The sequence below is a fragment of the Esox lucius genome, chromosome 21, assembly GCF_011004845.1.
Source record: "Esox lucius isolate fEsoLuc1 chromosome 21, fEsoLuc1.pri, whole genome shotgun sequence".
In the NCBI taxonomy this organism is placed as follows: domain Eukaryota; kingdom Metazoa; phylum Chordata; class Actinopteri; order Esociformes; family Esocidae; genus Esox; species Esox lucius.
The window spans coordinates 26,102,655-26,125,576 of record NC_047589.1 but is presented as its reverse complement, the minus strand read 5'-3'; the positions used below and the strand labels follow the sequence as shown (position 1 = coordinate 26,125,576).

Here is a 22,922-nt window from a genome sequence, read left to right as displayed (position 1 = left end):
GATGATCAGGTGATGAGGACAAAACCATAGTCTGATGATCAGGTGGTCAGGATAACACCATAGTCTGATGATCAGGTGATGAGGACAAAACCATAGTCTGAGGATCAGGTGGTCAGGACAAAACCATAGTCTGAGGATCAGGTGGTCAGGACAACACCATAGTCTGAGGATCAGGTGGTCAGGACAAAACCATAGTCTGAGGATCAGGAGGGTAGGTCAGCACTGTTGTTTGATGATCACGAGGGCAGGACGACAACATAGTCTGATTCCACATCTGGAGAAAAGAAAGACAGAGAACGGAGACTTGGAGCATCTTACTAAAACTAGGCAACATTTCAGTCGGAAAACTGAGATAAGAACACAGATAGCTAAGGGGCTAACTAAGGAAAATACGGTTCTGGAAATGTCTGATGTGGTCAGACTAAATCACGGACAGTCTGTCACATACTTTCATAATCAGGCACATCATCTGTGTCGCAGGGTGCAGGGAGTTGTAGCTGCGTCTTCCTCTTGATTCCGTGGCGTAGATGCTGAGCCAGTCCCTGCCGTCGGCGCTTATAGTGGCGTATCAGCTCCTCTAGGGTCTTGAAGAACTTCTCCTCAACGCCAGAAGAGGTCTACACACAGACAGACCATTAGAAACCCACGTGAATGTTTCTGGAATGTACACATCAGCTCCTCCTTATTTGCTCCACTCAAGAACTAGCCTCCGCCTGGCAAATACGGTAGGGGCGCCAAAAAGAGGGAGGATGCTCTGCTTGTGGGGCAGATGTCTCGACTGAAGCCAGCTAAGCGCTATGACCTTTACACAAACACAATTTGGTTCACCTGCAGGGTGTAGTTTCCATTGTGGCTCTGGTGGATCCTGTAAGTGTACACGATCTTCTCTTTACTGCATGAAAACACAAAACACAGGTCAGAAGAAGAGAACAGGATCGAAAAGCCTAGATTTCCTGATTTAAAGGTGCTTCATGTATTAGCAACTTGTAGAATGTGAGGGTGATTTGGACTGTGTGTGTGCCTGGGTGTGTGTATGTGTGTGGTTTTCAAAAGTTTTTCAAAACCAATTTTTCTAGTTTTATTGACATTTCAGCAGTCCAGTGAATAACCTGAAATGGTATGCGATAAACACTTATGGTATGCGATAAACACTTATGGTATGGGATAAACTGCCAGAGGTTAAAAAAACACTTGTTTTATCTAAACCAGACATAATGTATACTGCTCAAAAAAATGAAAGGACACTTAAATCGCACATTGGGTCTCGATGAACGAAATATAGTAAAGAACAAAATCTTTACTTGACATTGTGTTATTAGTTGAGAACAAAATGAGGTGAACAACGGTCAATGGAAAGCAACATCATCAACTGATTGAGGCCTGGATTCAAACTCACACTGAAAATCTAAGTAAACATTTGAAATCATAGGCTGTACCAACTTGCGTGAATTTCATCACGGCAACTCATAATGTGACTCAGTAGTGTGCATATGGCCCCCATGTGCCTGCATGCAATCCTGACAACGTCTGGGCACGCTCCTGATGTGTCCTGCCTACACACTCTGGCCACATGAGGCCGGGCATTTTCATGTTCAAGGAGGAACCCAGAGCCCACTGCACCAGCGTAAGGTCTGACGACGGGTCTGAGGATTTCATCCCGGGTACCTAACAGCATTCAGGGTACCGTTGGCTAGCACGTGGAGGGTCTGTGCGACCCCTCCAATGAAATGCCTCCCCAGACTCTCGCTGACCCACCATCCAACCGGTCGTGCTGGATGATGTTGCGGGCAGCATAATGTTCACCACGGCGTCTCCGGACCTTTTCACGTCTGCCACATGTGCTCAGTGTGAACCTGCTCTCATCGGTGAAGATAACGGGGCGCCAATTGTGCTGTTTTTCCACTGAATCCCAATCAAGAGGCACGGCTCTGGGCCGTGGGCACGGGTCCCACTAGAGGACGTCGGGCCCACAACCACCCTCATGGAGCACATTCAATTACACCAAAACAGGTGACATCGATTCACAATCGCTTGTGCTTCCTAACTGGTCAGATGGAGATCCCTGACGTTACACTGACTTGGTGTTGTACTGTGATGAGACGTGACGTGTTCCCTTCATATTCTGAGCAGTGTACATTATCTTTGTGCGCTACGTTCACAGAGTTAAGGGCTGAAGTTGTTAGTTGTGTTTTTACAAATGTCACAAACTGTGTAAGTAAAAATGAATGGGAGCCATTCTATAGGCTACTTGCAATATGTAACATATTTAGAGCAAGTAATAAATAGTGTTACAACCTAATTATTCTCTCGCTCTTAGTTTTGCTCTATAGATAGATTTGAATAGCCAAGAAAGAGTATTCTCTTGTATGGTTTTGATATTTCATCTTGATAATCTGCATAAACATTTGCAATACTTCTAAAAATGTACCCCAAAGTACTACATTCTGTCAGAAGCCTATATTCACCCACAACATCCACAGTGCCTGTTTCTAGGTTTCCCATTCCATGTCGCCTGTTTATGGGGCGCACGTTCGCAATTTATAATCACCCCTTGTCTATTTATACGCACCACTACCAGAATGCTTGGTCAAATCTTTGTTTCTGGTTTAACCATTGCCGTTGTGAGTCCTGACCTAATAGTTACCTAGTGCCTTTTTGTATGCTTTGGTTTTTACTTTAAGTAAACTTAGAGCCCTGTCTTCTGAAATATACGTGTGAAGCGTCCTGAATCATTACAATCCAGTACAACACACTATTGTCACTGCAGTTCGCAGTTTTATTAAGGAAGGAAAAAAGACAACGCTGTTGTTTTTTATAACCTTCAGGCCAAGAAACAAAAACTCACAGCAAAGGATTACTAATTGCACTATTTATTTGATTGTACACAACTTATTTAAATCCAGACAAAACTGTTTCTAAAGTAATTGCCTGGGTACACAATTACTCTTTTAATACTTGAGACTATACTTTCACATTTGTTTTGTTGTGAGGAATAAATAATAGTCTTCTTCTTTTTTTTTTTAACACAACAGGACAACACAAATATAGTGAGAGGATCACTGAAAAGCTAATTAATGGTGGAGGGAAGAGTATCTTCTGAACAAGTTAATTAATTAGCCCCTTATCTTCATTATTAATCAAAAACTGAGGAAAGTATTGCCAATTGGATGTATCGTATCACTTGTAGACCCAAGGGAACCCCATACTAGCTACTATATCAGTTTTTCTAGTTTATGCTCAATTTTCTAGGTTTAAAATTTTTGTAGGACACACTTAAAAATGCTTATGATAATCAGCGATCATCGGGGATTTGCATTTAAGGGGCAATAAGACATTTACAGAAGTTTCTATAAACATACATACAAGCAACATGACCCGAATACATATGCAGTTAATGTTTTAAGTTAAAGTTCCAAAGAATATGTTTCTTCAAAACGTATCCGAGTGCCTGAGATACTCCCAAATTAAACTTTCTATCAGTTTGCATTGACTTGTTATCTCCGTATACTCGCTTTTGACAATGGCAAGGGCCTATAGTATCCTCCCCATCCTAAACCACAATAGCTAGTACTATTCCGGTCTCGTTTGGTTAGGGAAGACGACAATGAGACAAGTCGAGTTATTATTTGGATGATGGGCTACAATCTACGGCTCTAAGGCTAAACTAAAAAAAAATCTAAAAAACGTAAAGCCCTAGATTGTAGCCCATCATCTCCCGAGTCAATTTAAGTTCTCATGGCACACTTTTCACAAACGCTATTGAATTTTTAAGGTTCTAAACACAATAAAAAAATATATCTGGATAAACGAAAAAGTAAAACAAATATATTTGATTTATATGTTGAAAAGTGTGGATTGTAGTCCGCCTTCACCTGATCAAGAACCCAAATTTACCGTTGTCCTGGAATTTTTTTTTTTTTGACGGGCGAAAATGAATGTCCATTATAAAACTAACGAATTTATTCGCTTCCCATCAAGTTGAGCTCTTCCATCCGATGCTTGTTTCGCCCCACTTCGCTATGTCGTGTATTATAACTTGTCGATACGTGGGTACAACTAGGAGCAGTGTACCTTTATAAAAGAAAATGTATTCTCTAATAACTGTGCCTCAACAAAACCTCAAGTGAGAGTGTTGCTTCTCTCGAGACGGCCCAGTTCCCCACACACTCACTGAAAGTGAATATGGCTCTGATCAGAAACAATCCACTTTAACCTACGTCTTAGAACTCGGTTAATACATCTGCTGTGTAACACCAACAAAATTCAGCTGTCATGTCTGATGTAGTAGCCTTCAAATACATATATCACAGCAGCTTCAGGTCTCGCGGAAAAGCCCAGAAATACACAAAATATTTAGTTTCAATTTAGGTATTTTCGTTTCAACAGACGATGGTATCGTCACATCCACAAACCCTGACCAACGCTTTTGTGTAATTTGTATTTTACCAAAATGTAACTTCAAAGGCTATTTGGTCCTCCACACTGGATTTTTGTAAGTAATGGGTTCCAGCTATTTGGAACGGTTCCAAACCATGCTTTCTCCATTGAGCATCCCACTGATTTTCATCGTTGACTTAAGTTCCAAACCACGCTATTTTTTTTTTTAAAGCTATCAATTTTGTAGGCTAAAAAGTACGTGTTCATTTAACGTCCTTAATAAAAGAAATAAACTATGTATACTCACTACACACACAGACACATGGCTCCTGCGATGGTTTCGCTGTTTCTGATGAGGTAGGCTCCATCCTTCCCCTTCTTACCCAAAATCTCCTCACACTCCGTCTTACTGATGGCCCCGTGGTACACTTTAAGATACGATGCCATGGTGACTACCCTACCACGGGGCCACAACTCTGTATCAGACCACTGGTCAACAAATTGTTTTTTTTTACAAAGCCTCTTTCACATCGGCAGTTGTCACAAGCGCTTATGTTGATACCCAACTCTTCTCTTCCCCGTCTCGCTGTACCTATTTTTTGTCGTCTCCTCAGTCCTTTACTTGTTCGTAGATTGAGAGCCTCCCATTGGCTGGTACTTCCGGCAGAAAGCATTCAATCCCTGAGAGGAGTTAATCAACAAATCTATCCATCATCCGGAGTAAGAATAGAGATTCATCGACAGATTGCTCACTGCAGCGCTGAGGAGAACAGAACTACTTGACGGCTGTCAACAAAGTGAACTCATTAGCCGCGGGCCAAAGTATTACAGGAAATCGTGCGTGTGTTCGTGTGCTTTAGTCCTAGTCTTGACATGAGTTATAAAATTAGCCCTGATCGTAAACTCGAGGTAACGTATCCGCTACATTCCACTTCCACTTATAAAGTATTCTATAGCCTATTGTACACCGGTATGAAAACATATTGTTGTTGGCTAAGTTTAAGGTTAGGCACACGCTCAACAGCAAGTGCAATTTCGTTTTTTGCAAGTGATAAAGTTGGAGTATAGGTAATCACAGCATTTAAGTCACAATGCAAAGAAAATCCCACTTTTAAAAGACAATGTAGCCTTTAGGAATCTGAAAGTAAAAAAAGTATAATCTGTGACTAATGATAGTTCTAAACAACTTAACGTAAGGGTCTGGAAATGTCAAATTACACAATTTCTCAGGCATCCCGTGGTGGGAAATTACCTGAGAAATAGGGGGGATGTTCGCAGATTGCCTCGGGAATTGATTTGGTTAGCTTCAAATTGTAATCCTCTTGGTAACACACTTCTGTGCGTGTGCCTGTGTATCCTATTCAACTACAAATAACTTGCTGCATAAGAGTAGCCTACCATATTTATGCAGTGGCGTTTTTATATGTAAAAGAATGGTGGGGCCCAAACCATTTAAAAATATTGGATACATAGACTTCCGTTAAGGCTACAAAACTCCCTCTTGCTACTGATGTGTATATTTAACACATCAACAAACAGCGTAGCTCCCCAAAGCACTTTTAACGCCACATTAACGCTTAGCCCATGGCCTACTACTGCAAACTTGAATCAGCAGAACGCAGTCTGAAGTACCAAGGCAGGGACCAATGAACATGAAATAAAATCCTAACACAAATGATATGCAATTTAGGAAGATATTCATAGATAATAAATTATAGGAAGTAATCTTTGAGAAATAAAAATAAAAATTTTGTTGCAGTTCTTTCTGTTGACAAAAGGTGGGGCTGTGCCCCACCTGCCCCTAATGACCAGTCACCCCTGTTTATATGCATCCTACATCTCACATAATTTTCATGTAAACTTGTTGTTTACGGATGTCTTGCCCTTTTAAACTGACTGGAAAGAGGCTGATAGCTCATACACTATGTATCATGTGTAAGCACAAATCTGTGCATTAATCATGCTTGAGAAAGTTTCCACGACAGTGAGATGTGAATGTGGGCGCTTGTTATGACTGGGTGTGCACTGCAATTACAACATGTAGGCTATCAACCATAGCCTATAGTTAATGGGGATTTTTTTGTGTCGTTTCAATATATATGTTAAAAAACGTTTTCATAATAATCTTTTTCCTAATTTGAATTCAAGCAATGTTTGCTAATATCTAGGCATATACTGTACTCACACACAACAGTCCCTTTTTTAAATAATCAATGTAGGCTACACAGTTTCCCAGTCTCAGGTTTAGCTTTGACCTAGAATAAAAACCACGCACAATGGAAAATCTACATACATTTTGTGCTGGAATACAGGTTTAATGTGTCCGGGAAACCACCCCATACTAATTTGTCAGGAGTAAAGCCGTTGTTGGAAAATATATGATTAAAGAACCCTTTATTGTGAATTATGATTTTTTTTTATGTGTGTGTTTTATTTTTCTATTTTTGTACATCTTTAATTGTGGTAATACACAGCTCAGCTCTGAAAGAGGCCTGGGTCTAAGTTGATTTTCTGTATAAGCAGGTAAATTAACAGCACTTGACTTGGAATAAAATAAGTGCAGGAACTGACACAACCATGTTCATCAAAATGTATGCGTTAACAAGGCTTGTTCAATTAAAGTAGCCTATCCCAGACGTCCCAGACGGCTCTTTTCTCCCATATGTGAAAAAAAGCACACGAAATGCTATGGACTTACTATAAAAAACATGAAGAATACATCCAGTAAGAATGCTATAGGAAGGTTAACTTTGCTTTATTAATGACTGACTGTGTGGACAAATTAAAGCTTTACAAAATTAATTATTCTGAGTGATCGAAATAATCTATTCTATGGCCAATTATTTGCTGTCTTAATGCATATCACGCAAGGAATGCTCAGAATTCACTTGCACAGGATATATTAAATTTGGTTCCCAGCATTTGTTGCTGTAAATTCTGATCAGGCTATCTTTTAGCTCTCATTCTGGAGTGTGCTCAAGTTCAGGTTACCAGATTTTGCCAATTTACTAATACATTTGTTTTAAATATCAGTCTATATTTTGTTTTGTTTGATGCTGTGTATCAATGGTGCATAATAATTGATCTTTATCACTTACTAATCAGTGGAGTGCATGAATCCTGGATAGGGATTGTAGCTGGTAAGAAACAGCTGGTGAACAACCAGCTGCATGTCAGGTGGAATTGCAATTTAATCTTGTGAAATAACCAAGATTAAGAGGACACATCTTTTCTAACCAGACAAAACCACAATAGCCCTACTCAGGGATCTTATGAGGGTTTTACCAGATACTATTGTGCCTATTGATCTGTGTAGAACCCCTCAGCATTTTAACAGTCTATTAACACAAGATTTAACCTGCATCAGGTGTTGTAGGCAAATTGGGTTGCGCTCACCCAGTGTCCTGTTAATCAAATAGCCTCTAAATAGGAGAGAATGGCCGTTTCAGCCCTTCAGGACCAGAGTTGCCTATCCGTGATCTACAGGGCGTGGACAAAATAACGGAAACACTTAACAATATACAACCCCGCTTCCAAAAAAGTAGGACGTTGCGTAAAATAAAACCTGAATGCAATGATGCGCAAATTATCTATCCCTGTATTTAAGTAAAAATGTTACAAATACCACATATCAAATGTTGAAACTGAGAAATGTCATTGTTTTTGGAAGAATAAATGCACATTTTGAATTTGATGCCAGCAACACATTATTTTTACAACTGTGTTGCATCACCTCTTTTTTCAGCAATACTCTGTCAGTGTTTGGAAACTGAGGAGACCAACTGCTGTAGTTTTGAAAGTAAAATGTGAAATGTATTCCTATTTTTGCTTAATAATAGATTTCAGCTGCTCAACAGTTTGGGGGCTCCTTTGTTGTATTTTTCATTTGATAATGCGACAAATATTTTCAATGGGAGATCGGTCTTGACTGCAGGCAGGCCAGTCACTCAGACACTCAGACTCTTTTACTACAAAGCCATGCTGTTGTAATATGTGCAGAATGTGGTTTGGCTTTGTCTTGCTGAAATAACCAAGGCCTTCCCTGAAAAAGACGTCTGGATGGCAGCATATGTTGCTCCAAAACCTGTATATATTGTTCAGCATTTATACTGCCTTCACAGATGTGCCAGTCACCCATGCCATGTTCACTAATGCACCCCCATACCATCAGGGATGTTGGCTTTTGAACTGTGTGCTGATAACAAGATGGATGGTCCCTCTCCTCTTTAGTCCAGAGGACACAGCGTCCATGATTCCCAATTATAGTTTTTGACCATTTTGATGCGTAAGACCGCAGGACAGATTTGCACTTTGCCTCAGTCCATCTTATATGACCTTGGGCCCAGAGAAGGCGGTGGCGTTTCTGGATCTTATTTATATATGGTTTCTTCTTTCCATGGTAGTTTTAACTTGCATTTGTGGATGTAGTGACGCACTGTCTACTGTGTTCACAGACAGTGGTTTTCGGAAGTTTTCCTGAGCCCATGCAGTGATTTCCACTAATATTGGTTTTCGGACGTATCTCTTGCATACAGAGATTTCTCCAGATTCTCTGAATCTTTCAATTAAACAATGTACTGTAAATGGTGAGATCCCCAAACCCCTTGCAATTTTACGTTGAGAAACATTGTTCAAAGAGGGCATATATTTTTCAAGAAACAATAAAATATCTCAGATTCAACATTTGATATGTTGTCTTTGTGCTATTTAAAATGTGCTATTTAAAAATATTTGCACATCATTGCATTCTGTTTTCATTTACATTTTATACAACACCCCAACTTTTTTGGAAACGTGATTTTACTAATATAAAGGACCAAATAAGGACATATGTCTTCAGAACAGCTGCAGCTCCAAACGCAAGCCCTGAGCTGTGTGGAGTGGGACCTCCAGACTCACAAAGAGTTTTTTCCCATAAGTCTCCCCAACCAACAACAACGATCCGTGATCATACTGATCACACATGAACATTCCAGATGTGCTGATGTCCTTTCAGGTACATTTAATGATCATTAGAATATTCCTTTGCATGTACCGTTCTTAAGCATTTTACACTCATATGTATCTAAAATATTCAATAATTCTGCCCATATTGTGCATTTTCCCAATCCTACTCCTCCTAAATTGCTGCTAGTTTACTTTATGTATATTATGTATATAAATTGCCATACCTGCCATATCTATAATATTTAATACTACTACCCATTCGCTGCTAGTTATTACACAATTCTTTCAGAGCCTTTGAGGAATGAAGGAGGTGAAAATCGACTTCGCAATCTGCATTCCGGAACGTCCCATAAAGGGTAATTGGGTTCAGTGATGTTCAGATCAGGTGACTAGGGAGGCCACATAAGGATGCCACCGTGATGTTCAAAACCACTCTGAAATTACATAAACATAAAGCCTGCTTTGTCCAAACATAAACCCACCCAGGTGTAGAACCTAGGGTGTGAGATGACTCATAAGACCGTGTGACATTTTTCCATTGCGCCGGGCTCGTGTTTTTCTGCTCCCCCTGTGGCTCGTAAACCTGTATAACCCATCAGAGTTGTATCTATTGTTTATTCAAATGATGTGGGTCTTCTCCTAGAGTTCAAGAGGTTGCCCATGTGGGGGAGGACAGCCTGCCCCTTGTGTGAAACCTAGGTAGTAATAGAACAAAGGGAATGTGTTCTATTGAGTTAGGTCAGCTGGGCAACAACTTACCACACCCCTTTTAACTGTAATAAATATGGACTGTTCATGTATCTACTTCAAAGACTCCTTAGATGATTATTCTGTAAGCGTTTGACGCGTCTCTCTATTTAAAAAATAAACGATTAATTGTGCCAAGAGAATTTTGTCTCTGTCCTTACTCCTTTAAAAGTTCTGATCGATGGAATTACCACCACAGGTTACAGAAGGGAGAGGCATGGCACAAGCCGGTTGGATGTGTTTTAGTAAGCAACATGGTCTCTCACAACATCTTCAATTCCAATACTTTTTCTTGCAATAAAGAGTAGAACATGAAGTAATAAATTGTGGGTCACAAATTCTCAGTAGCCTAAAATGCACCACTTCCTCAGTGGTTTTAAATAAATTGAGCAACTTCCCCCAGTGGGTCTTCATGCTGAATGCTTTGGTCTAGTAAGTCTCCTTCAGGAGACAAATGCAGATTTTCTCTTTTTCTGCTTTGCTCAAATCATGAGTTAAATTCAATGTAGGGCATTCCCAATGACACGGTTGGAACCACTTCTAAATCCAATGAAATTGCACCACATTAAAATTTCTTTAATTAGAGGTCTCGAATTATTAGGTCTCATTAGTTATGTGAATGCACACACATTGCATTCTGGGACATACTGTTGCATCCTCTATCCTCTTCCATGCCATCAAGAAAGATATGAGATAAGAGCCAAAAATTCAGTTGTTTAATAGAGTAAATTGTCCCACACCTCATTTTACTAGAAGATGAGGAAATGCTCTGCAGGGGGAGGTGCGTGATTGCATGACACGGACGTTGCACTCAGGATTAGAGTAGGGCAAAATCTGTGTAAGCAAACGATAATAGTTAACAGTTGGTGTGTAGGATTTTACCGTGGGCCTTAACAAGGTGGGTGTGTTTGTGCCTTCATTGCGGAGTAATCGTTATTTATAGACGTTTGGCCTTTCTGATAGTTGTCCACAGAAAATGAGTAGACTGTTCCGTTTAGCATCACACCTTTCATTCCACTTCCTCTCAAACTTGCAGCTTCTCTTCTTAAGTGTTATATGTGTGCGTTTGTTGCTTAGCAGTCAACTGTCTGCGCTTGTCCATTTGTTAATGGCAGGGCTGTGACGGAAGTTTCCATAACCGACAGATGAAAAACCATATAGTCACATTTGGCACTTACTCGCATATCCTTTTCATGCAGTGGTTGGCATAACTCAGTTCCTACTTGTTTTTCGGGACATTTTTGCCTTCAATTGTGAGGCATGCGCAACTGGGTCAGATCAGACAAAGAAAGCACCACTTCTTGGCCACGAAAAAGCGCCTCATTATAAACGGCGGTGCGTCCTTCTGCGGCACGATGAGGTGCTGTCTGCAAAGTTTAGATGCTTTTGGTTTTATGTGAGAAGGCAAAACTTTGCTACAGCTACATTTGAGATTTCTTTCTGCAGCTGCATTCAGCAGTTACATCATCAGTTAAGAACACTAAGCCAGCTCCGATTGCAGCCATGCATGCATAAGTCATTACCTAGGGATGTGGTAAATGTTTCCCCCTCACAAGAGGTGACTGGTCATTATGGGGCAGATGGGGCACAGCCCCACCTTTTGTCAACATAAAGAACTGCAACAAAATTGTTATTAATAATTTATCATCTATGAATATACCATCTTTCTAAATTGCATATCGTTTGTGTTAGGATTTTATTTCATGTTCATTGGTCCCTGCCTTGCTGCTTCAGACTGCGTTCTGCCGATTCGAGTTTACAGTAGTAGGCCATAGGCTAAGCGTGAATGTGGGGCTAGCCCCTCTCTCACAATGCAATGTACATTGTATGTGTGAAAATATTAATACACATGCTCAGAATGTTAGTGTGATCAATGTAGATCACACAAATTTGATGCCAAGTGGGGCTGACAGCCGGTAGCCCCACGACAGTGTCATTTCGTATTTCAGACCTGATTGGCTGTCTGTTTGTATGGCGCCAACATTAGTCGGCAAGAAGAGCGTGAAGGGTAGATTGTCTTAGCTAGCTTATTAGCTTCACAAACACCAGATAACTTGAGAAAATTAAACACTGGTTTGAAACCCTTAATTTGGAGGAGAAACTTGAAGTAAAGCGATTTGAAATTGGGCTTACTTGGAAGGGTAAATGTCGCAGCCCAAGTTGACAGTGCATACAGACGCTCCATTGAAAATGTATTTTGAGGTATGCATTTGAAAATATTAAAATGCCCATAAAGGTATTGGCATCCTTGCAATTTCATCACAAAATGACAAACCAGTGTCAGCTTCCTGGGTCTCCATCATCCAAAAAGCACCCAGGAATGGTTCAAAACAAAAGCTAGACGGTTCTGAGGAGTTTCAATTCAAATCTTATTGGAAACCTGTGAAAACATAAGAAAACAGCAGTTGGGAGGGTTTCTGCAATGTGACAGAATTGTGGAAGTTTGTTCAGAGTGGGCTAAACTGCCAGTATGGAGGATCATTCATTTTTAAAGGAAGCAATCCATCGCCGTTATTTTGGCCACAGGCTGTGCTATAAATTAGTATCAATAATTTTTTCAATGCCATTGCTGTTTCTTTTCTAATTTAAAAATAGATAATGAAAACAAAGGTTTTCAATGGTTCTTTGAGTTTTTTGAAGTGCATGACTCAAGACAGACACACACTGTGGCCCCAGGACGGTCCAGACGGAGAGTAGCTTCAGGATTACCATCTAAATTTGGAGGGTTGAACAAAGTAACCTGTCCGTGACTCCTTGTCTGTAGAATCTCCTAGAAGATCACTTGGACCTGGCTCCTCAGTCCGGATCCACTGCTGGAGAATATTCTGGACCTGATTGTGAATCACCTAGAAAAACACATGGACCACTGAGCTATTCAAATTACCTTCTCACTTCTAAATATATTTATTGGGCTTGAAAGATTGAAAGATGTGTTTTTTAACCTGACCGCGTAAGCTGAGCCGGCTATAAGAGAGAATGTCTCTTACTGACTGAGTGAGTGACCGACTACTGTTAAACAGCATAGTGATTAGAAAAGCGGACTTGTGAACTATAGGTCCCGAATTCGTATCTCCTCGCAGGCGAAGCGATATACTCATTACGAATTATTCCATATAGACGAAAACTTCGCTAGTTAAAACCGTTAATATCTACGTTATAGTATTACTGAAATAAAACAGTTTACGGTTATTTTTGGACTGTTTCTGGCATGGAATAGTTCATCTTCAGTCTCACTAGCAAGTGCTCAATTCTTATGATTATTCCTATGAAGTTAGTAGATATTAGTAAGCCTATTACTGGCTAATGAACTGTTAAAACGGCCAGTGGCAAAAGCAACATAGACGCTAGGGTGGAGGTAAATTTAGTAAGAAACGTTAGTCTGTTTAATACAATCCTCAAATGAGTCCAGTGACTGCGGAAACGTGTAATGCCGTGGCGTAGTGGTTACAGTACCTTTCATGTGGAATACTTAAGGTCGAATCTATTGAATGCAACGAAATGTATTTATTATTTCTGGTAGATTCCGCCAGTCTCTCTTTTCACTTAATGAAAAAGTTAGTTATCGTCGCCTGTATTGATAGTTATTGTATAAATGTCATTCACGAATGAAAGAAAAAAGTACCTTGCTTTGCCATGAAAGAAAAAAATACCTTCTTATTCCATGAAATGAAATAGTTTTGGCAGACTCGCTAGCGATTGCTCAATTCTTATGACTATTCCAGTAAGTTAGTAGATACCGGTAAAGCATAGTACTGGCTAATACTGTTAAAACGGCCAGTGGCAAAAGGCGTACATAGACGCTATTTGTGGTGGAGGTAAACTTAGTAAGAAACTAGTCCGTTTAACTGTATCAATGTCATTCACGAATGGCCAATTAACTATTAAAACAGCCAGTAGCAAAAGAGGATTTGTTGAGGATATACAGAAAACTGTTGTCTATACTGACAGCCAGCAAATGTACAGCTCTGTGGTCTAGTGGTTAATGACAGAGCTTTTCACGGACTCGGGTTCGAATCTCGAAATGGCAAGTCTTTCTATTGCGGGCCAGCTGAACTAGGCTTGCCTGGTTTCTTGTTTTGAAGAGCAGTTGACCACATTTTAACCCAAGCTGCAGCAGTACACGCATAGTGCATGTGCAGTACATGTGCACAGCGTCCTTAAACTGCTGGACCATCCTAGGGCACTCTAGTCTTCGGACTTTGACCCTGTTGTAGTATTCCAGTAGTCATCATTTTGACATAGGTTGGAAATGAATGTTTATGGGTGAGTGTGTGTTGGCTATTAAAAACCTCTTAACCACTGGATAAAAACAGTTGCAGTTGGATTCTAGCTTTCTTTATGTGAACACACTTCTCAACGCACATGCTCCTTGTAAAACAAGGTCCTGATATAGAGAGAATTTCCAAGTATACATTCGCTGAAGCCTGTTAAGTTGGGACAGTTCCTGACTGGTTGCTTCTGATACTTCTGCCCTGTACTTCTGCTTGGAAATGGCATGTATTTAAAGTCCCCCGCCGCTCATTAAATCCTGTGTAGTCGGTGAATCGAGGCGGTTCTGGGCAGGGCAGGGCGGGGCTGGTCGCGGTGACCACAGCTCTGAGGCTATTAATAACCCTGTTGAGGAGGAGCTCCATAGGGTATGGATCCAGTCAGAACACGTCTGTCCCACAGAGGACACTCCCGCCTGGTCCTCACATGTTTAAGACGAATCGAGAGCAGGGAGTTGTTGTGAGCACACAGAGCAGTGATCGGGGTCACGGAAACTCTTCTATACTCACATTTACTTCTCCCTCCGTCTGTCCCTCCTTCCATCTCCCTCTCCATCTATCCTCCGCTGCACTTAGGTTGGAGGGTTTCAGATCGGTGTCATGCTGTACAGAGGTGCAGGTTGCATGTGTTTGGGGTCCAGCGAGGTGGAGGTCAGCGGTGTTTGACGTCCAGAGAGGTGGAGGTCAGCAGTGTTTGATGTGCAGTGAGGTGGAGGCCAGCGGTGTTTGATGTGCAGTGAGGTGGAGGTCAGCGGTGTTTGATGTGCAGTGAGGTGGAGGCCAGCGGTGTTTGATGTGCAGTGAGGTGGAGGCCAGCGGTGTTTGATGTGCAGTGAGGTGGAGGCCAGCGGTGTTTGATGTGCAGTGAGGTGGAGGCCAGCAGTGTTTGAGGTCCAGAGAGGTGGACGTCAGCGGTGTGTTTAGTGGACGTCAGCGGTGTGTTTAGTGGACGTCAGCGGTGTGTTCAGTGGACGTCAGCGGTGTGTTTAGTGGACGTCAGCGGTGTGTTTAGTGGACGTCAGCGGTGTGTTTAGTGGACGTTAGCGGTGTGTTCAGTGGACGTCAGCGGTGTGTTCAGTGGACGTCAGCGGTGTGTTCAGTGGACGTCAGCGGTGTGTTCAGTGGACGTCAGCGGTGTGTTTAGTGGACGTCAGCGGTGTGTTCGGTGGACATCAGCTGTGTTTTCGGTGGATGTCAGCGGTGTGTTCAGTGGTGTCCGTAGTGTGTATAACTCTAAGTGGTCCAACACCGCTTAGTCACCTAGTGAGTAGATAGAACCTCTCTCTCTCTCTCTCTCTCTCTCTCTACTTTCATCACCGTCAGTGAGATTGACTTCTGCCATCCCCTGCTCCCGCCCTCCCTCCTCTCTGTTATACTAAGAGCTTGCAGGCTTTCCTCAGAGACAAAGCTCACTCTTCCCGGTCTACCTCTCCTCAACCCTTGTCTGTCCTCCCTTCTCTTACTTGTGAGGATGTTACTCTGGCCTCTCATAGGTTTGGTGGCCTTCCTCAGGCCCTGCAAAGGTAAGGCTCCTTTTATTTGTCTTCTGTGGTGTGTGAGAGGTGTGTGTGTTGTGCTTTGACAGCCTCCCTGTCCTGCTTGTGTACTATGTGTAAGACAGGACATGGGAGAAAAGAAATAAGGACAGGGAACCCATCTCACTTCTGTTTTGAGACTATTGGCTTCTGTGTACACAATAATGTGCTGCAAATAAACTGGAATGCATGTTCCGCCTCCCTAAATATCTCTTTGTCAAGGAGTTAGTGTGCGACCTGTGCTTGAGTGAAAAAGCATGGCAGAGCTAAAAGAACAGACTGAAACGTCGTGAAGCGCCAGGAAGCTGTGACAGGATGAGCTGTTTTTTTATAGCAGCATGATCCAATTGAGGGCAGATGCTAATTACTGAGCACAGGTCATCCCCACATGAGCAGTCAGTCATGACACTGAACGCAAGCCTTTCAAACTCATTCTACAGAGGGCCTGGTCTATACTGTCACAACATTCAACAAATTCAAAGATTCATACAAAGATGTCACTGAGTTACATTTCTGGGTTCGTATAAGGAGATTTGTCAATATAAAAAAAATAATTATTTGTGCCTACAGAGCTTTTCTGGGATCTTTTTTTACAGCTCAACAAACTTGGGACCAACACTTTACATGTCACATTCATATTTTTGTTTAATGGAATATTAGCACTGGGTGCTAATTTGACCATTGGAAAAAGAGTTGCTGTGTAATTACTGCAATGTGGATTTAATCGCTTGACTTAGTAAAGTTCATTGGTAAAAGGGAGAATAGCAAGAGACAGAAAATAGATCCAAATAATTTGTAAATGTAGGTTTGAGTTAATAAGGTAATCAAACCTTTCAAGTTGTATTGATCACAAACACAAAGTGCATGTTGTAGGAATGCACGTCTCCGCCGTTAAACAACACAGTCGGTCAAATAAAGTAACTTTGATATATGAATTTTAAATTAGCAGGTGTGCTTATACGGTGTGTGTGTGTGTATATGTGTGTGTGTGTTTTACCATTCTCGACCAGGACAGTAAAGCATGTAAACACTCACAGTATAAGCCCCGCCTCTGTTTCTCCCAGCAGGTCAGAGTGGTGTTGATGAGCAGTGTGATGACTTTACTGACCTGGACTTCCATGAATGCTTCCTTGGGACCACCCTGAACGTCAAGCTCCTGCTCTACACCAAGTAAGTTAGGTGTGTGTGTGTGTGTGTGTGTGATCCTGGTCCAACTATGGATGCGGAGACCAATCAGGGATCTGTTAGGCGTTAAATTTAGGTGTAACATTTACGTTATTGGGCTAAGGTTCAGGTTTGGGTTAAGGTGAGGTTCAGGGGACAGGGACAATAGGCAATAATTTTTCTAGTCCCCACATTAACCTGTGAGGAAAAGTAAACATGCGGTGTCCGTGGATGTGAATTTGTGTCCCTGGGTCGTGGCGAAGTAACGGCACATTTTAAATAATGTATTCCTCTTTTTCCGTTCGCCAAACAAGGGCCAACCTGCATTGCGGCAGACAAATGAATCACCACCAGCTGTCTTCCCAGCCTCTCCTCAACCTCTCCCTGCCCACGGCCTTCGTCATCCACGGCTACCGGCCCACCGGGGCTCCTCCAGTCTGGGTAGACCACATCGTCCAGCTGCTGTCGGAGCAGCAGGACATGAACGTCCTGGTGGTGGACTGGAACAGGGGAGCCGCTAACCTGAACTACTTCACCGCCGTGGCCAACACGCGGCAGGCCGCCAGCAACCTCACCGGATTCATACTCAACATGCAGGTGTGTGGAACCGGGATGGGGAGGATTGCGGAGTGTAGCTCAATAGCTGTGAATATTCACTTCTATTAGTCGGTCTTGGGTCAATGTGTGTGGGTGTGTATGTGTGTGTGTGTGTGTGTGTGTGTGTATAGGCAGAAGGAGCATCTTTAAGTTCAATCCACATGATCGGGGTGAGTCTGGGAGCTCATTTGGCCGGGTTCGTAGGAGCCAACCTGAAGGGCAAGATTGGACGTATCACAGGCGAGTGTGTAACTGAGAACCTGCCGTGTGGTTGGTTAATTGACTCATTCATCCATTCAGTGTATTTCATGATGTATTCATTGATTCACTCACTCAGTAACGTACTGTCCTCCAGGTCTGGACCCAGCAGGACCCATGTTCACTGGAGCAACTCCTGAGGAAAGACTGGACCCTTCAGATGCCATGTTTGTAGATGTGCTACACACGGACATGAACTGTGAGTGTGTTTGTGAGTGTGTGTTTGTTTTCTGATTCCAAGTCATCTTATCTGTCATTTTAACATCTTCCTATGTTTTTTTTGTGTAGCCTTTGGTCTCCAAGGCCAACATGGCCATATTGACTATTATGCCAACGGAGGTTTTGACCAGCCAGGCTGCCCAAAGACCATCTTTTCTGGTGAGAAACACACACACACACACACACAAACACTAAAATCACACTGTAAATGTTAATGGTCCTTGTCTTTCACAGGGAAGTCATACTTTGTGTGCGACCACCAGCGCTCCGTCTTCCTGTATCTATGTGCTCTTAATCGCACCTGCAACATCACGGCCTACCCCTGCTCCTCGTACAGCGACTTCCTGGATGGGCGGTGCCTACAGTGTGAAGCCTTTAAGCCCGCCTCCTGCCCTGTACTAGGTGAGGACAGCACTCCCATTGGCCAACACGGCATCTGTAGAGGGTGACAATGCCTGTCATCAAATCAATTCATGCTAGTAGTCTGGCTGCCTTATGGACCCCACTCCTCTCCACAGGTTATGATGTCAGCAAGTGGAGGGATACGCTGTTGCGATTGGGTCAGACCAAGGCCTACTTCACCACAACTGCCACACTGCCCTATAAAAGCAAGTCACACACTCCTAAATGCATTCTAGACATTCAAGCTGGAATTGACAGTTGAAGCATTTACAATGAGGTACTGTAACTAGGCGGGGAAAGTACACCTGGTAACAGTTACATTTAACCCACCGTTCAGAAAATTGGGGTTACATAGAAATGTCTTTTCTTTTCCAAAAGAAAAGCAACTTTCTTGTCTATTAACATGACATCAAATTGTTCAGAAATACAGTGTAGACATCGTTAATGTCTTGAATGACTGTTGTAGCTGGATTTGGCTGATTGTTGGAATATCTTCACAGGCGTACAGGGTCCCATTATCAGCCACAGAGGCATTTGTTTGATCACATTACGTTCAGGGCTCAGTCTCCCCCACCTGGAACAGGAAGTACAGTGTTCTGAATGTACATGCTAGAAGAAAATGCTGAGGCGCATGCTAGCGTCCTATACACAAACATTATCATAATGCTCGATCGTAATTATAGATGAATTGATCAGTGGCTCTTTTTTTATTAGAATTTTTTTGGGGTGAATTTGATATCCAGGGCTATAGCCCCGAACTCCCATGCCCAACAACGCCACGGATCAGCAACCATCACTCCTGTGTTCCAACGGCGCGCTGTGTTTGCTCGTCCAAGTAAATCATTTTAAAAGGCTAATTGATCATTAGAAAACCAATTGGGGCTTATGTTAGCACTGCTGACAACCGGCCTTCTTTAGACTAGTTCAGTATCTTCAGCATCAGTGTTTGTGGGTTCAGTTACAGTTTCAAAATGTCCAGAAACAAAAAACCTGCTTCAGAAACCGTCAGTCTGTTCTTGTTCTGAGAAATTAAGGCTATTCTGTGTGAGAAATTGCAGAGAAACTGAAGATTTCATGCAACGTTGTGTACTTCTCACTTCACAGAACAGCACAAACTGTCTCAAACCAGAATAGAAAGAGGTGTGAGAGGACAAATACTTAAGAGTTTCTAGTTGGAGGAACAGACGCCTCACAGGTCCTCACCTGGCAGCTTCATTGAACAGTACCCACAAAACACCAGCCTCAGCATCCACAGTTAGGAGGAGACTCCAGGATGCTGGCCTTCTAGGCAGAGTTTCAAAGAAGACATATCTCAGACTGGTCTATAAAATGAAAAGATCAAGATGGGCAAAAGCACACAGACAGTGGACAGAGAAGAAACTCTGCCTAGGCCAGTATTTGATGCTATTTTAATGGACAAAAAATTTGCTTTTCTTTCGAAAACAAGGAAACTTCTTAGTGACCCTGAACCTTTGAACAGTAGTGTAATTTACTCAATGAAGCTATAATGCTTAAACATACATTTTAAGCAATGATTAAACAAAATCAACTGGTGATTGACATGTGCTGTGTACTAATGGCTCGATAGCAGTTAGTTCAAGATATTGTGTGTGTATATTTGTACTTGTGTGCGAGTGCGCGCGCGTGTGTATTTAAACCAGCGTGTGTATGTGCATTTAAACCTGTGTATGTGTGTGTGTAGAGGTCAGCTACAGGGTTGACATGGTAACATGGAACCAGTACTTGCGCTGGGGAGTTGTCATCCTGAGACTACACAGTGGCAAGAACTTCACTGAGGCGTGTGCAGACCGGTGAGTCTCTTGCCCTCCCACAGTGACAATCGTAGTAGAACGGAAAACAGGCCACGCCGCTCATACCCTAAACACAACCCTAGCCCTGACCTCTGTGACCACACCCTAATGCTTAAACTAAATATAAGCCCAGGTTTAACAGTAACCAAATAGTTGTCGTTTCATCCTCTCCGACTCCTGTACGGGAATTAGCTGCTCTGTATGGCACTCAAACGTTTTATTTCCCTGCATCAGGAGACTGGTCCTGTGATCGACTGTAAATGTGTGCCTTATGAATTCAGTGCTCGTATCTCAGCCTATTGCATGAACAAGCCACTGAGGGGGATATAATGTATATGCACTTTTGTACATTTAGTCTGTTATGTGTCTTAATGTTGCCCAGCGCAGCGGCCAGGGCTGCCGTGACGACAGGGGTGTGTAAATGTACATAGCAAATAATGGGGATTCTGACCTCCCTCTCCCTCTCCTCTCCTCCCTCTCCTCTTCCCGTCCCCCTGTCTCTCCCTCTGTCTCTCCCCTCTTCCACTCCCTGTCTCTCCCTCTCCTCTTCTCCTCCCTCTCCTCTTCCCCTCCCTCTGTCTCTCCCTCTCCTCTTCTCCTCCCTCTCCTCTTCCCCTCACTCTCTCTCCCTCTCCTCTTCTCCTCTCTCCACTTTTCCCCTCCCTCTGTCTCTCCCTCACCTCCCTCTCCTCTTCCCCTCCCTCTGTCTCTCCCTCTCCTCTTCTCCTCCCTCTCCTCTTCTCCTCCCTCTCCTCTCCCCCTCCCTATGCCTCCTCTCCAGTAGGTTGATAAGGTTTGAGCAGTACACCTCCACCCGTCTACTGATCCAGTTTGATGAGGACCTGCAGCCCATCCAGAAGATATCCCTCCGCATCGCTACTGGCAACGTCATCGGCCCACGCTACAAAATCAGACTGCTCCACATCCGCCTCACCCCCCTGGAGGAACCTGACAGGTGACAGACCACGCACGCACACACACACAGACCCCCCCCCCCCCCCCAACCTCAATAAAGTAACATTTATGCCTAACCTTAACCCTAAAATTAACCAACAATGCCTGGACCTTAAAGAACCCCCAAATCTAACTCTAAAATGTATTGCAAGTTTGACCCTAAACCTAAACCCTGAGCTGGAACTTTACTTTTGCCTCATGGGGCCCTCAAACATTTCCCCACGAGGCATGCTATTCAGGTTTTACTATACTTATGGGGACATTTTGTCCTCACAAGGATATAAAAACAAACACGCACACTTTTTCTGCCTGCACCATACTCCCCCCCCCACCCCTGCTCCCCTCTCTCTCCAACTCTCCCTTTCTCTGCTCACCCCAGGCCATTGATGTGTCGCTATGACATCATCTTGGAGGAGAACATCGAGGTGGCGTTCCGTCCGCTGCCCTGTGACTCTCGCCTCTAAGCCACCAGCTGTTGGCGCTCCCCTCACAGAGACACACTGCAGTCCCACGATTGGCAAGCAGATAACACTTTCCGTCTCTACAAGGTCGGCAGTCACAGGCTCTGGCGTACACACTAGCAACTAGGCGGAGCCCATCTAGTCCCTTGACACTGACTTTGTTCGTTAGCCTCGGTGAACCACAGATTACTGATAACAACACAGGGGTTGTGGTGGGGGCTCTCTACTTCCCTGTCGTTCTTTCTCCTTCCATCGCCCTCTCTTTTCACTGCCCAATCACTCTGTGCCTTATAAAGGAGGTTGACGTTGCTGAAACATTTTAGCAATTTAACACAAAGGTCATTGACGACCTGCTATAACCAATCATAAGCTGTACCAACTCTTCTGTGTAGCTCCAGAGTATGTCAGTACCTTGCCCATTTGTTTTGTATAATTACATTTTAATAAGTGTAGATGATTTTATGAAAAAAAATAAAAAATCCAATCACAGTTCTGTGCTGTAAGGTTATTTTTGTTATGGACTTTGTATTTCTATTTTCATTGTTTGCAATAAATACACTGAGTTTCACTGAGATCTGCTGTCTGGAGTCTTATCTCATAACGCATCTGCTCTCATGTGGTTAAAGGTCAGCCTGTGTAACTGCTACACATTCAGGGCCCGAGTACAACTTCATGTAGTGTCAAGTGTTTTTGCAAACTCATATTAGTAGACCTAATAACCCCAATTGTACTGCCAATTTATAGTAATATTTCAGCCCCTTCAAGTAAAATTCAAACTTGATATCTGCCTGCTGCCCTGCACTTACGAGCCTCTTCCCAAATACTCTCTGGATTGTACAGCACGAGAGAAATCCACCAGTCACCTCCAATTACCCTGTAATAGCGGCCTGAACACTGACCTGTCTAGCTCAGGTTTTACCCTCAGACTCTTGACAAGTCATAGCTGAACCTGCTTAAGGACGGCCTGAGTTCAAGAGGGCAAGACATGTTAAACATCAGCAAGTATCACCTCAGTACCTGACATCAGTGAAGGTTTTTGGGTTAATCCTGTTCACACGTTAATGACTAAATATGCAGTAGTCTTGTAATATGCTTTCCTACATAAAAGCAACAAGATTTCAGCCTCCCATGTCTAAACCTCTATGGGTGGAACAGTGAAGTGAAAGCAAATCTTTCTAATTA

At 42.8% G+C, this 22,922-nt stretch overlaps 2 protein-coding genes across 7 annotated transcripts; one reads left to right on the top strand and one right to left on the bottom strand.

The window, feature by feature from the left end:
- Positions 1-182: 182 nt before the first annotated feature.
- On the bottom strand, positions 183-7,966 carry si:ch73-264p11.1 (uncharacterized protein LOC100000923 homolog). 2 transcript variants are annotated; one of them, XM_013139617.4, is made up of 4 exons: positions 7,476-7,966; positions 829-892; positions 449-617; positions 183-274 (listed from the first exon to the last, which is right to left on the bottom strand). In XM_013139617.4, the coding sequence occupies exons 1-4, from the start codon at positions 7,547-7,549 to the stop codon at positions 237-239; spliced, it is 345 nt and encodes a 114-aa protein (XP_012995071.2). In that variant the 5' UTR covers positions 7,550-7,966; the 3' UTR covers positions 183-236. The 2 variants fall into 2 exon arrangements, with proteins under 2 accessions (XP_012995071.2, XP_010888389.1); XM_010890087.5 differs by lacking the exon at positions 7,476-7,966 and adding an exon at positions 4,685-5,025.
- Positions 5,207-22,226, top strand: lipib (lipase, member Ib). Of its 5 annotated transcripts, none has more exons than XM_010890092.3 (11): positions 5,207-5,286; positions 16,942-17,044; positions 17,353-17,635; positions 17,767-17,875; positions 17,991-18,092; positions 18,182-18,271; positions 18,347-18,514; positions 18,631-18,720; positions 20,217-20,325; positions 21,107-21,280; positions 21,659-22,226. In XM_010890092.3, the coding sequence occupies exons 3-11, from the start codon at positions 17,378-17,380 to the stop codon at positions 21,741-21,743; spliced, it is 1,185 nt and encodes a 394-aa protein (XP_010888394.1). In that variant the 5' UTR covers positions 5,207-5,286; positions 16,942-17,044; positions 17,353-17,377; the 3' UTR covers positions 21,744-22,226. The 5 variants fall into 5 exon arrangements, with proteins under 5 accessions (XP_010888394.1, XP_019897139.1, XP_010888391.1 ...); XM_020041580.2 differs by having other exon boundaries at positions 5,223-5,286; positions 16,939-17,044; XM_010890089.3 differs by lacking the exon at positions 5,207-5,286 and adding an exon at positions 14,609-15,862.
- The last annotated feature ends 696 nt before the right edge of the window (positions 22,227-22,922 follow it).

Bases quoted from the DNA above. Each gene is read 5' to 3' on its own strand.
- lipib (XM_010890088.3), top strand. From the start codon at position 15,811: ATGTTACTCTGGCCTCTCATAGGTTTGGTGGCCTTCCTCAGGCCCTGC. The intron at 17,636-17,766 runs GTGTGTGGAACC...GTGTGTGTATAG, and splicing joins GATTCATACTCAACATGCAG to GCAGAAGGAGCATCTTTAAG. The intron at 21,281-21,658 runs GTGACAGACCAC...TGCTCACCCCAG, and splicing joins CCCCTGGAGGAACCTGACAG to GCCATTGATGTGTCGCTATG.
- si:ch73-264p11.1 (XM_010890087.5), bottom strand. From the start codon at position 4,824: ATGGCATCGTATCTTAAAGTGTACCACGGGGCCATCAGTAAGACGGAG. The intron at 618-828 runs GTGAACCAAATT...GTCTGTGTGTAG, and splicing joins ATGGAAACTACACCCTGCAG to ACCTCTTCTGGCGTTGAGGA. The intron at 275-448 runs GTATGTGACAGA...TCTTTTCTCCAG, and splicing joins TGATGTGCCTGATTATGAAA to ATGTGGAATCAGACTATGTT.